The following is a 14,697-nucleotide window of genomic DNA, read 5'->3' on the forward strand; positions in this document are numbered from 1 at the left end:
AAAAGTAAAAGTAGGGAATGTTATTAATGGCTATTTAGTCTTTAAGGAATCACAAAGGAAATTAAAATTTCACTAGATTCATCACATAATGAGCAGTTTTAACTAAATCATGAGTTATACCATTTACAGATAGTAAAATAAAATAGAGAAATCTCACTAGTCTAACATAATAGAGATTTACAATCATCAATAAACGAACCAAAGGAAGAGGTTCAAGTAATTAAAATCAGTAATAGTCTGAACACAAAACTGAGCATCTGACTCCACAATTATCCGAAATCAAACATTACCCTTAATCCAATTAAGAGTTTCTCAAATTGCTAGAATTTCCACTATTTGGGCACTAGCATTATCAATAGCAAAAACTTATTTAATCCGTACAAATTCACTATCACCGTCTCGAAAGACTAAACTAAAACAAACATACTAAACTAAAACAAACATGTGAAGTGCCAAAGACTGCAATATCCACGTTAAGCTTCAACATACCTTTAGGGGGCCGAAGAATTTTTCTCTTAAAGTTACATATTGCCATTTAAGTTGTGTTTAAAAAGGAAAAAAATCTTGAAAAATCAATGCGAGGACCTTAATGTAATTTCACAGGAAGGCGGGCCGGTTCAGTCTATAACAGGATCCAGTTCCCTCCCATCTAACCCGGTTGGTTCTCTCGGACCGCATAGTGTACAAAAACCTCGAACCTGCAGCTGCAGATCGTATTTCATCGTCTCCCTCTCCCTAACTCCTCCAAAAATCGATCTCCGATTTCTCTTTAATTTTCCCTTCTAACTCTTCCAATTAACGCTCTATCCGTTCAATTCACGGTCTCCTCTTTTGATCGATACCTCTTTCGATCTTGGCCGTTGATTTCGCACCATTCTAGGGTTAGGGTTTCGAGTCGCGTTCTCGTTGGTCCTCCAATCTCTTGATTTCTGAGAGCTTTGAGATATCCGCTGTGTATTTCTTAATTTCCCTATCAATTTTGGATATATTATTGTATATTATTTCGTTTCTCTTTGATCTTAGGGTTTCGAATTTTTTCGATCCGTGTAGTGTTTGTTGCAATTTGTAAATTGTCTTGGGGCTTTGATTCCTTTCGTTATTTCGTCTTCGTATTACCCTTTTTTGACAGGAAATTGGGTTGAATTGTTGGTGAATTCGGAACTTAGGGTTAGGGTTTTTTCGAAAATTTTTAAGTTCTCTTTTTGCGAAATTGGATTGGGGGTTGGTTTCCTCTCACCTTTAAATCCTCTTAGCGGTATTATTGCTTTTTCTTTCTGCCTAAATTAACCTCCAATTTTCTCATATTCAGTCTTTGAGTTTCAATTCGACGAATTTTACCGGTAAAGAATCTATGTTCTCTAATTTTAGTTTATATTCTTGTATTGATGAGAATTTATGTTTTATAGTGCTATAATAATAAATTTTATTTCACATAGAGGGAGTGGTGTGGTTGGCTAATTGCTTGTTTGGCTATTGTTGTAATTTAAATAATGGGATTATGCTACATTGAATAGCGTGGTAGTAAATGGGTTATCTTGCTAGTTTCACTAAGATAATGGTACTATGTCACAAGCATCGGCATAGCAGTAGTAAATGTATTACATCTGAATTTTTCGAGCATGCTTCTTCAGTTGTATTGGCATCATTAGATTTCTTCAGGAAAAATTATCTGGATTATGCTATAGATTTGATGTTGTCCCTGCAAATTCTTTGGTAAAGCACGTTGAAGCAGGCTTCTGCAAAATTAAGCAAGAATTTCTCATATTTATTTATATAATTGACAATATCATGCTTCCTATCTTTAGTTAATTATACCTTCTGTATGATTAATTTCTGTATACTTGTAATTATGTTTTTTGCATGTTTAGAATACATCTTTTATGTGCTAAATATTCTATTATATCCTATCCTGACTCCTTAGCAAAGTGCACTAATATTTAATTTTCTTATTATTCTTAATTTAGAATGAAGTTAGGGCTTAATTCTTGTGCATTATTTAATCAGTAAATGCTTGTATGCTTGTTAATAAATTCTGTTCTGAAAGGGTTTTGTCATCTTGTTGAGGCATGCTGTAGCTTCTGGCTTCTCAGAATATCAAACTTTTGAACTGCCATAATTTTTTGTTCCATTTTTTGCAGGCTAATGGGATTTAAACGACCTTTTGATAGTGAGGAGTTTCAGGAGCTTCCTTTTAAGCAGGCTCGACAGGTGGACTACAGCAATAAGCTGACCCAATTTGCAAACTTGTATAAAACCGCATCTCAGGGGCTCGATGTTACATGTAAAAATTGTGGCCTCTTAACTTTCTCGCATACTTTTCTACCATAGTTTGCTATGTTGTTCTGTTGACCTGACTGCACTATGTATGTTTTGCTTGATATAAAACGACTTACCTTGTTCATGTATTTTGTTTGACATAAATCAGACAATGAGGGAAGCTTTGTAAAACCTCAACAGCATGATACATTTGAAAATAAAAGTGTAGATGAAGAGCCTAGTTTTGCTAAAGATGTTGAGTTCAGTGCTCCTTTGTCATTGGTCACAAGCAGTTCTAGTGATGAAGATATTGGGTCCGGTGTGGCAGCTTATTCTTCTCATTCCCCAGAACATCCTGAATTTGGTTTTCCCCAGAAACTTTTTCCTTTTGGGAATGCCTACTCCTCATACTTGGATCATTCTCCTAGAAAGCAAGTTCCTCTTGGACCAAATCATCAAGCCAGCATTCCAATGTGGGGCAGGCACGAAAAGGCGAACCCATCCGAACATGACTCTGTTGATCCAAATAGGTTCTCTTCTCTTTCTGGATCAGACCTGATTTGTGATGACAATGAAGAGAAGCTGATGGGCACATGCATTATTCCGATGCCAGATACAGTGTCTTCTGCAGACTGCAATGATGAGGCTGGACATGGCAGAACTGATTGCAGTTGCCTGGATAAAGGCTCTATAAGATGTGTGCGACAACACATAGTGGATGCTCAAGAAAAACTCAGAAAATCCCTTGGGCCTGAAAAGTTGATGAATTTGGGGTTTTATGACATTGGAGAGGAGGTGACACATAACTGGAGTGAGGAAGAGCAACGGGTGTTTCATGCAGTTGTGTATTCAAATCCTGCATCCTTGGGCCAGAACTTTTGGAAGCATTTATCACAAGTTTTTCCTTCTCGATCCACAAAGGAAATTGTCAGCTATTATTTCAATGTCTTTATGCTTCGGAGGCGGGCTGCTCAAAACAGATCCAACTTCCTCGATATTGACAGTGATGATGATGAATTGCATGGAATCAATAGGGGACCCTTCAAAGTTCGAGTTTCAGATGAAGATGATGACTCTGACATTGAGTCTCTTGATCAGTATGGTCATGTAGATCATGGAGAGGATACTCTTCTTGAAGATGATGATACTGATGATGACGATGATGATGATGACGGTGATGGTGACGTTGAAGGGAATATGGGAGATGTTAGTGGAGATGCCACTGGAGAAGATTCTGGGGTAGATTATGTTTCAGAAGCTCATGATCTGAATGCATTTGATGGCAGCAGGTTTGATGCAGTCATTGAGCATGTGGATAATAATGCAGGAAGTGGTGAGGAGGATTTCACTTTTCAAGATGACTCATGCATGTCATTTGAGTTGCAAGCTGATAAGTTTGACTCTTGTGATCCAGTCGACGCTGGTGCTGCTTTGCAACTGAGTGGGGTTAAGGGTGACGACAGGGAATGTATGCCTGGGAACAGGGATGAGTACAGTGATGTTGTGGATCAGCTGTACTTATTGGATAGTTGTGATGCTAAAGCTTGGGATGCCCGGTACACAGTTCCAATGAAAGGTGTTGATCTTCTGCCCACATGTAACATCATAGAAGAAATTTTTGGACAAGGAGCATCCAATGAGTAGATAAGAAATAACTGTGGCAACAGCTAGTGCCTCTCCAAGATCCTCAAGCATGTACAGTTTGTGTGGCCCTTGTAAGCGTCTGGATCCTGGGAATTTTCTAGCTAAGCACACTTGGCAAGAATTTTGATTTCTAGGTGATCTTTTTTCCTTTTATTAAATTGTGGGGGAAGGAGCAAAAAAAGAAAAAAAAAGAGCAGATTTTAGATTTAGATTTTGTTCATGTACATTCATATGTGGAATTTAACATTTGAGAGTTTTTTTATATAACTCCATTTTTTGTCATTTATTAATGTAGGTGCTTCTGGTAATTGCTGGGGCATAAAAACATGGGCTTGTAGAATAAGGTTTGCCTAATTCAGAGCAGGAAGGATAATGAAAAGACAAGAACCCTATCTCTATGTTCTAATTCCACCTATATCACAACACATCACCTCCTTCTCCACCTATATCACAACACATCACCTCCTTCTCTGGGGAAAGGAAGAATCACCCCACAGTATATAGTCCTCATAACTTTGTAAGCTAGACTCCAATTCCACCAAATTGGATAAGAATCACCAAGTGAAGTCCTCGTAACTTTGTAAGCTAGACTCCAATTCCACCAAATTGGATAAAAATCACCAAGTGAAGGGACATAGTTGAATTCAAAATTTTCCCACTTAGAATATTAACAACTTCCATGGCTTGAGTGTTTCAGAGATGGTGTGTTCTTTCAATTTGGTATGCTGGTTGTATATAATAGTTGGAACGAAAATATTGAATAACTGTATATAATAGTTGGAATGAAAATATTGAATAACTCTAACTTGGTTGACCATATTAAATTTCTCTAATTCGATTTACATAAATCAAGTGAAAAATGGAATAACCCTTTTGAATTAAATAAAAAAATAAATTCAAAAATAGACTGTTATTACAATAAATTTGCTGGGAACTCCATCTAGTTTTTGACTGTGCTTTGTTGGAGCAGTCCCAGATTCCAATTCTTGAGTTTGGTGTGTGTATGTGTGAGTGTTTGAGGTCATGTGATGCAGAATCAGAGTTTGGCAGATTGGCAATAATCATTGTTTGAAGTTGGCCAAGTACAACTTATTGTTCATGTGAACCTTTCTTTTTGTCTTCTTGTCATTTTCTTTTCTTTCTATTTCAATCTTGTTTTATATGCATTTTCAACCCAACTATAACGTCACAGAAACTGAAGAAATGTAAACAAATAAAAGAAGAAAGTGATTAGTTTTCTTCATACGTAAGTGTTAGGCCAATGTATGTAACAGAGATAGAAGTCAGGATGAAACTTTCTTTTTGGCAAGCGGAACAGCTTCAGACGGATTTTTATTTTTATTTAATTAATTATGTAATGTGAATTTATTTATTTATTTTTTAATATAGAAATATAAATATTCTTGTGATTATAATAAAATTAAATTATAAGTTCTTGAACAAATAAAAATGCAATACTAAATTAATTTTTATTAATATATTTTCTTCTACATAAATTAAATAAACTTACTAAATTTCATGCAAAAAAAAAAGGAATGTGAGAGATTATAATTAAATAATTGGCTAAAAAAATATTGATGTAGTTATATGATTAAATTAATTATAATTTAGCTATTTTAGTATTTACTCTTATTATTTAAAAATTATTATTATATCATAAATGATAAATGAAAATTCATAGAATATGAAGGAAAGTGATAATTTAGTTGTAATTTACAGGATATAGTGCTGTGAGGTACTATATTTTCAAGAGAAAATGTTAAAAAATCTGAATTTAACTTTTGTTTAAACTATATTTCCTTTTTTTTTAAATTTATTAATTAAAAAATTTTAAATTTTAAAAATAATTTATTATTAATAAATTATTTGTTATTATAAATATAAAAATGCACATATAAGGAGAAAGAAAAGTGAGTAATAACTACTGGCATGGAGTTTGCTTGAGCACGCGGAAACAAGAGGAGTGATTCATTCACATTCCCATTCCATATATTACAGATGGAAATTTATTTTAATTTAATTTAGTTTTAATTGATATATAAAATCAAAATTTTATCATAGATTATTATTAAATTAAAAATAAAGTAACATTTATATTTTTAATAATATTAAAAGTGAGGTGGTCGAAAATATATTAAATTATCATTAATTAATTTACAAGAGAGAAAGACTGAGGTGTTGACGTCGCAGACAATTGATTTAATGTTAAGTAAATAACTGTTTAATAAATTTTTTGAACTCAAAATTAATAGTTTAAAATTTGTGCATATTTATTTTTATATTGTAAAAATAGAAAGTTAATAATGAAATTTTTTATAAATTTAACTTAATAAATAAAGAATTTTACAATTGTAAATATAATAAGATATGTTAGATTATATTTTTTAACGGTAATTTTATTCTATGAAAAATTCAACCGGCCCAATAGGGTGTGAATTTTAGTATTCTGTATTACGATATCCTAATCTTTATTTTATAAATGAGATTTACGTAAATAGTTATAATATTTTATTTTTTGTTTTCATGCATAAAATGTTTATAAACTGTGTCTTATTAGGATCTACCACTTAACTCTGTTCTATCATATTAAATAGAAATTTTATTTTTTTATAAAAAGATTTCTGTAAATCGTGTGTCGCGTTTTATTAGGATGTATCAATTAACTCTGTTCTATCAGATCATGTAGAAATAATAAAATTGAGTTTATAACAAAATTTGATCCCATTTGAAAATAAATACAATTTTTGTTAAATAATTTTTTAAATTTATATGTTAAATTATATATAATTTAATTATTTTGGATATATTCTCATATAAATATTTAAATTCAGTCAATTTTGGTTCCAACACTCCCTCTCCGATATTGGATAAGATGAGGATAGAGAGAAAATCTCCGTTTTTGGTTCTATCTTTTCATAATTTTATAAATTTTTATTATTAATTGCATTAAAAAAGTAATTTATATTATTATTATTATTATAATTTTATCAATGACTTTATATACCATATATCTTAATTTAATTTTGAATTTAACTATCTCTTAAATTATTTTTTTAACCCATTTTAATTATCATTATAATTTTAAAAATATATGGTTAACAATATATTTAAAAGTAAAAAAATACAAAAACCATATTAAAAAAATTTATAATTATTTTTTTATTTTATATTCTTAGAATTAATTTTAAATAAATTTTGAGAATTTTATAATTAATATATGCAATAAAGTTGTTTTTCTTAAAAATAATAATCATCCAAACTTATGAAATAAATAAAAAAATGGATATAGTTTGAAACAAGATAGAATCGAAATAAATTCTTATCCCTGAGATATTGATAAAAATAATAATAAACGTAAAATTAATTGTAAAAATTTATAAAATATATAATTTTTTAAATTAATTTTACTAAAAATTTTGAATTGGATCCATAAAAAAAATAAAACAGAAACCGTTTTAAATGAAAATGTTTTGAATTGAAACCGTTTTGCAATGTTAACTCTTAAGAATTTCAAAATAATTCAATTTAACTTTTTATTAATTTTTTTATTTGAAAGATAAGAATTTTATTTTATTTTAATTTATAAAATTCATTTTTTAAAAAAAAACTCACATATATGATTTTGAAATTATTCATTTATTTTTTTAATAAATATGAATTATATTGTGATAAATATTAATTTTTAGAATAAATTATATTTTAATATCTGATTTTTAATATAATTAATAGATTTATTTTTATATTTTTTAAAATTCAACATTTAAATTCATATATAATTATTCTGATTAAATTAGACCCATCAGTCCATCGATTAATAAAAAAATAAAAATTTTAAATATTTAAAATACCATCGGAACACTTAAATTTCTTTTAATATGGATCAAAATTTTATATTGTTTAAACTGTAATTTAATTTCTAAATTTTAATGTGATTGAGAAATTAGTTTTTGTATTTTTAAAATTAAATTATTAAATTTTTTTATATTTAATTCATCTAAAATTATAATTTTTTTAATATATTATAAATATTAATTCAAAATTAATGGATAATCAAATTTCTTTTAAAAATATAATTTATTTCTAAAATATTCTTTATAAAACTTTATGATCTACTTGAAATATTATTTGGTATCACCTAAAATTAGCTGAAATTATAAGTATTTTTTTAAAATTTTAAAATTATAAATATTAAAATATTTTAATAAATAAAAATTAAAAAATAAAAATATTAAAAATTAGTTAAATGAGATATTATAAATAAATTAATAGAGACTAAAGTATTTTTTTAAATAAAAATAAAAGAATTAAAATATTTAAATTATAATACACGAAAATAAATAGATTATGAAAATTTTAAATATATAATTTTAAAAATATGAAAATTGATTTATTAATTATGATGCTAAAATTTATACTTGTAACATTAAAATAATTTGGACAGATCGATAATTATAGAGAAATTTAAATATTTAATTTAAAAATATATAAATTAATTTATTAATTATATTAAAATTTAAAAATTAAAATATAATTTACTTGACAATGTTTTTATAAAAAAAAACATAATGATAGAAGAAGAATATCAAAGTGAAAAGTGAGTGAGAGCAGGAGATGGGAGATTAGTTGGAAGTTTCCAGGAACTCAACATATCAAACATGGACAAGTACTATAATGCCAAAAGGCAACACTAAATCCTCATTCGTTGGGATCCTCAAAAGTCACTCTTAATCCTGACCCTCCATTTTCACACCGAACTCTTCTCACTTTACTACACGTGCTGCCTATCTTTTATTTCCCTTTTTAATGTATTTTTGCTTCCATGCATGGATTTCTCCTCCAACTAGAGAGAGAAACGCAAAGAGAAAGGGTCATGGTTTTGCTTTGATTCTTCTCTTATAGCCTTGTTCATCGCCATCATTAGTGACCCATTATCATCTTCTTTCTAAAGTTTTGATCTGGAAATTGCCCCCCTTCAATTTCTTTTCTTTTCTTTTCTTGTTTTAGCTTTCAAGGAAGGTGTTTGTTCTTGTGTGTGTGAGAAAATTGGATGGGCCTCTTTTTGGTGGGTCTGATCTTGTACTTTACAAAAACTGTCACATCGTTTCAACACTTTATGAGTCTCTTCATCAATCAATAGTGACCTAGAAAATAAACTTTGTGATCTGTTTTCTGTGTTTCTTGATCTGGATTTGATTTCTGCTGCTTCTGTCTCTGCTTAGTTTTACTATAATTTTGGGTATTCTTTCAATCATGAAAATGCTGCATTTTTCAAGGGTTTAGTTAAGGTATGAGTTGCTGATCTTGCTTTCTTTACTGGGTTTTTTTTTTTTTTTTTTGTTTTCTGCTATTAGATCAATCATGGAACCAAATCAAAAGAAAAAATTGTTCATTTGTAAGTTCTGCAACAAGAGGTATCCTTGTGGCAAGTCCTTGGGTGGTCATATTAGGATCCATTTGAATAGGAATGGGAATTCAACTGACGTTGAAGAAGATGATGTCAAGCTCAAGCTCAACACAAGCAAGTCTATTGCTGCTAATGGAAGCAACAGCAAGAGAGACTCTGAGCTTGAAGCTGGTGCCCAATCTGGTTATGTCCTTAGAGAAAATCCCAAGAAAACTAGAAGGTTTATGGTGGATTCAAGCAACAAAAGATTTCTGCAAGAAAAGGTGTGCAAGGAATGTGGTAAAGGTTTTCAATCATTGAAAGCTCTTTGTGGTCACATGGCTTGTCACTCCAAGAACAGCCTTGAAGATCACTCGGAGACTACTGAGAAGCTGAAAGATCAGCTCATTGATAGCCAATCTGATACTGACACATCGACTCCAAGTAAGCAAAGGAGATGCATAAAGATGAGATATAATACTACTGGAGTTTACTCTTCTTCAATGGCAAGTGGTTCTTTGTCTTCTGCTTCTGATATAGAGCAAGAACAGGAAGAGGTAGCTATGTGTTTGATGATGTTGTCTAAGGATTCTGGTTTTAAAGGTTGTTTTAGTTCAATTGCTGATTCCTCAGATAACAATTCTGTGATTTTAGAGACTAAATCATCACCACCCAAAATGAAAATTATTGTAAAGAATGGTAATGGGATTATGGAGATGAAGAAAGCAAAGCAACAGGAAATGATGCCTGTTGAAAATGATCACTCTGAAAATTCTGATTATGGGTATTTCAGAAATGGGCTCAAAAGGTTTGAGTCTGATATTTCTGTTCATGGGAATAATGAAATCAAGAAGCATAAAATGGATTATGGGTCTAGATTTGAAGAGGGCTTTGATCCTGAATTGGGCAAAAGATTAAGCAGGTTTAGGCGTATAAAAATGGAATCAAGTAAAGCTCTGGTAGATGAAGACAGATATGATGAAGCTGATAGAGTTTCAATGAAGTATGATTCAAGAAACAAAAGCAAGAATGATTCTTACAATCCTGAATTACTCAGAAGCAATGCTTCAAAGACAGCAAGTAACAAGATGATCAACACTTGCAGTAAAAAAAACCCAATTGAGAAGAATTTGTCTGGAAATTCAGAGAAAAAATTGGGATTTAGAAAAGGGAAAGTACATGAATGCCCATTTTGCTTTAAAGTTTTCAGATCAGGTCAAGCATTAGGTGGTCACAAAAGGTCACATTTCATTGGAGGAGCTGAAGATAGAACTGTGGTGATTAATCAAGAGGTGCCTGAAATATCAATGGCTGGACTTATTGATCTCAATCTTCCAGCTCCAATTGAAGAAGCTGCAAATGGGTATTACATTCCAACATGGTAAATTCTTGAGTTTCTTCAATTGGGTAAATTTAACTTCAATTTGGATGAAGATTCCATAGATGTGTACAGGCAGGTTGGTGAATGTTTTTAGCCGTTTTGCTTCAGGTTCAAGGATGTCTTACAGAGGTAACAATTCCATATGTTGCTTAAGAAATGTAAGAATCATTAACTTGTTCTTTTATTATTGGTCACTGAGTTGCTTAGACTCATAGGCCCTTTTGCTCTTGGTAAGCATAGATATAATATTATATTGAATTCTCAAGTTTCTATCCTCAATGTTAACCCGAGAAGTTTCCTTTTCAATTTACAAGCTTAGGCTTTGTTTTTTTAACATTCCCATTTTCTACTCTTTTGGTTTTATTTACTTTGGCAAATTTATCCCTTACTTGCATTCAACTCTTTAGGGCTTTAGGTAGAAAGAGATAAGGAAGGGTATCTCAAGTTTGAGTTTCAAATGGGGTTAAGTATGATTAGAACGGTGTCGTTTTGTTCGGAGATTTGTTTCCATTGAAAGATGTGGTTTGGTGTGGAGTGGTTGGACTGCTCTGGACACTTGAGATTGAAGGTTGGTTGTTTCTTTTTGGAAGAATGGTGAGTTGATATGATTCTTGTCAGTTTCACAATGCACCATTTGATACGCTACCGTTTCAAGCAAGATTATTATCATTATTTCTATTCTCAAAAAAAAAAAAAAAAAAAAAAAAGAGAGATTATTATCATTGTTTAAACAAATTTATAATATTTGAAAAAGTCATTTGATATTATTTTTCTATATGCCATCTCAGGTCTTCCTTTTCAATAGGATGACAATTCGAATTAGCAAGTAGTGTTTGTATCCACATGATCACGGATTAGAAGTAAATATAAATAAATTCCATATTGAATTAATTTTTTTATTTATTTTTATTTGATTTGATTTTTATTTTTAAAAATTTTAGTTTTTTTTAATTTAATTTATTTTAATTATAAAAAATTAATAAAATTTAATTTAATTGATTAGTGCGTAATACCATGTTAATTTTTTTTATAATATTGAGAGATTATTGAATTAAATTAATTTTAAAATTTTATTTTATTTTATATTTTTTATTTTTTTAATTTAATTTAATATTTATTTTTAAAATTTTAGTTATTTCAGTTTGATTGAATTTTAATTATAAAAAATCAATAAAATCGAATTGAATCGAATCGATTAGTGAGTAATATCATGTTATTTGTTTTATAATACAGGGATATTAGATCATGGCCAATATTAAAATACTTCAATTGATTTTAAGACATAAAAAATAAAGTGTAAAAAAATAAAAATTCAATTGACAAAATTGAATCGAATTGAATCAAATTAGTTTGATTGTAAATTGATTTTTACTTAAAATTGATTTGATTTTTATAAATATTAAAATTTTAATTTATTCTATTTAGTTTGATTTTAAATCGAATCGAGTGAATACTTGCTCTAAATATTAAATCTTTAAAAAATTTAAATATAAATTATAAAATATAAAATATAATAAAATATCAAATGGTATAGAGCTTGGACCATACAACACATCAATTTAATATTATTAATTATTTATAAATATAAATGATATAATGTGATGATCGCTTAAAGTTAGCCATGTGCAGGCACCGAAAAACAGAGTCATGTGACAAGCGTTTAATTAGATGACACTCGATTTCATCAGAGAAAAGAAAACCTAGACGCTTTAAGCTTTAAATTTTCGTCAAGACTCGCCCTTTCAACTACAGGGTGAGATTCAATGGGAAGTTACCGTTAAAGAGTACAATATAACAAATTCTCATTACACTTATAATAGTGGAATCCCTTATCTACTAATCAGTACTAGCCGGATTTCTTGGAGATTTGATAACCAACTTCACCTTTTTACAGTATAAAAAGTTGATGAACACAGAAATTAAGGTACATATTTTTACACAATTATTCTTGAGTTCAGAGCATTTCATTACACTCGCCTTTTTTTTCAGTTTACTGATTTGAGCGTCGGAGTAGCTGTCATAGGCCAATTACCTCAATTTTTTTTTTCTTGCAGGTTGATCAATCACAGTATAGTATTGTTTCAACCACATCATATAGTTCTGTTGTCAGGCATTTCATTGGATTATCTCTGTTCAATTGGATTAGAAATCGATCTTTCATTTTCTCTTAAAAAGCAATCTTCTTCCTTTTTCATTCCCTAAAATGGTTGACAATTCACGAGTTGCTGCCAACAATGGTATTATCATTTTCTCCTCTCTCGGTAGTGGGCAAAATACTCCATTGATGGTCAATGAGGCTGATCTAAGCAATCTTTGCTTCAATACATAGAAAGGCTACAGACCACTCTCGAACAGTATAAAGCTCGAAATGAGGCCTCCTTCATGGCTTTCAAGATAAGGGAGGAAGCTTCCATCAACACTCCAAGAACTCGGATAGAGGCAGTCCAAATGCAATCCAAGTTATTACATTATTATATTTTTTTTATTAATTTTGATTTTATTAATATAGATTCTATTAATATGGATATATATAGGGAGATAGTATGAGGCAAAGCTGGAGGAAGAGGAGTCGTTGGACGAGGCTCCAAAGGATGTGGATTGGAAGCTAATACAGGTCGTGCAAAGGTACTAGAAGAAGCAGGAGGGGGATTATGGGCTGGATGATGCCTTGCCACTGTCAGAAGAGATCTTGGCAGAGACATTTCAGGTCAAGTTCAAACTTTCAAGTTTGGACAAATACGATAAAACAGCAGAACCCAAAAGTCATATGCCAATCTTTAGGATAACAATGTAGCTCCAAGATGTCAACGATTTTGTATTGTGCCGAGTGTTTCTGTCAAAACTCACAGGTTTGGCTCAGAAATGGTACCAATATATGAACCCATATTCAATTTAGAATTTTATATAATTTCTTATGTTATTTAAATCCAGGTTTATTATTTGTATACCTCCTAAAAAGTTCTCATCTGACTTGTAAAAGATCCACCAAGGAGAGAGCGAGTCTTTAAGGAGTTTTATCTCACGGTTTAATACAGAAGCAATACAGATGGAGGAATTAAATCATGAGATAGCATGTGAAGCGTTAAAGAAATAAACACGCAACATCAAGTTAATGGATTTCCTAATCAAGAACCCAACTGCTACGTACCAATAGCTAATAGACAAAACCTAGAAGTACATCAGGCTGGATGATGAAGTCCAAGCATTGAGAGAGGATGAATTGACGAGTCAAAAGCAAGACCAAAAGCAAGAGAGGTAAGGATATGAAAGAGACCGCATAAGTTACCCAGTCTCTTGAAGAAGGCATGACCAAAATAAGTATAAGAATTATACTCCACTGAATGACTCATGAACACACATACTTATGTGGATAAAAAAAATGGCAAAGAGGTCAAATGGCTTGCCAAGCTTAACCTAGACAAACCAGGCATGCGAGATAGAATAAAGTAGTGCCGCTTTCACGAAGACCATAGACATAGAATGGAGGAGTGCCGGTAATTGAAAGATGAGATCAAGAGGTTAATAAGGGACAACACACTTCGAAAATTCACCAGAAAGAGTAGAGAAGAGAGGAGGCCTGAGCCCAAGGTAACAACTCTGGAAACCACCCCTGACAGTGAACCTGTAGGGGTTATTCATGTAATTGCAGGAGGACCAAGTAGCGATAAGGGTCTATAGAATTAGAATTAGAATGTCACATATATCCAGCTTCTGAGTCAAACTCCGAATTTTGAAAATGGTGAAGTTAGATGACCAAATCTTTTAATTATTTTTGAACGAAATATTTATAATTTATGAAAATATTATCAAATAAATCTATGATGTATTCTTCAGACTTTTTTAGTATTTAGATAAGAAATGTTGGATAGATGAAAGCGTGAAGACAAGAAAAAAACCACAGGGCAAGTATCCGCTAGGCCGATACTGGGTGTTAGTTCCGTTAACCAAAGCATTTTATGTCAAGGCCACAAGGCGGGTATCTGCTAGACCTATGATTGGGTGCTAGTCCCGATTAATCAAGACATTTTATGCC

General features: G+C 30.9%; 2 protein-coding genes across 3 annotated transcripts; both read left to right on the forward strand.

Annotated features, from left to right (window-relative positions):
• The first annotated feature begins 651 nt into the window (after positions 1 to 651).
• On the forward strand, positions 652 to 4,296 carry LOC110625045. Of its 2 annotated transcripts, XR_002489503.2 has the most exons (4): positions 652 to 1,340; positions 2,139 to 2,281; positions 2,426 to 4,034; positions 4,196 to 4,296. XR_002489503.2 is itself a non-coding variant. In XM_021770544.2 (3 exons), the coding sequence occupies exons 2-3, from the start codon at positions 2,143 to 2,145 to the stop codon at positions 3,898 to 3,900; spliced, it is 1,614 nt and encodes a 537-aa protein (XP_021626236.1). In that variant the 5' UTR covers positions 652 to 1,340; positions 2,139 to 2,142; the 3' UTR covers positions 3,901 to 4,167. The 2 variants fall into 2 exon arrangements, 1 of the variants encoding a protein (XP_021626236.1); XM_021770544.2 differs by lacking the exon at positions 4,196 to 4,296 and having other exon boundaries at positions 2,426 to 4,167.
• A 4,409-nt stretch (positions 4,297 to 8,705) lies between these two features.
• Positions 8,706 to 10,970, forward strand: LOC110623518. Its single transcript, XM_021768498.2, has one exon. It carries the CDS (start codon positions 9,259 to 9,261, stop codon positions 10,666 to 10,668), a length of 1,410 nt encoding a protein of 469 aa, XP_021624190.1. The 5' UTR covers positions 8,706 to 9,258; the 3' UTR covers positions 10,669 to 10,970.
• The last annotated feature ends 3,727 nt before the right edge of the window (positions 10,971 to 14,697 follow it).

This window comes from Manihot esculenta, chromosome 1, assembly GCF_001659605.2.
Source record: "Manihot esculenta cultivar AM560-2 chromosome 1, M.esculenta_v8, whole genome shotgun sequence".
Classification (NCBI taxonomy): Eukaryota; Viridiplantae; Streptophyta; class Magnoliopsida; order Malpighiales; family Euphorbiaceae; genus Manihot; species Manihot esculenta.

Excerpts from the sequence above, each read along its gene's own strand:
- LOC110623518 (XM_021768498.2), top strand. The coding sequence starts at position 9,259 with ATGGAACCAAATCAAAAGAAAAAATTGTTCATTTGTAAGTTCTGCAAC.
- LOC110625045 (XM_021770544.2), top strand. The coding sequence starts at position 2,143 with ATGGGATTTAAACGACCTTTTGATAGTGAGGAGTTTCAGGAGCTTCCT. Across the intron at positions 2,282-2,425 it reads TCAGGGGCTCGATGTTACAT|ACAATGAGGGAAGCTTTGTA; the intron begins GTAAAAATTGTG and ends GACATAAATCAG.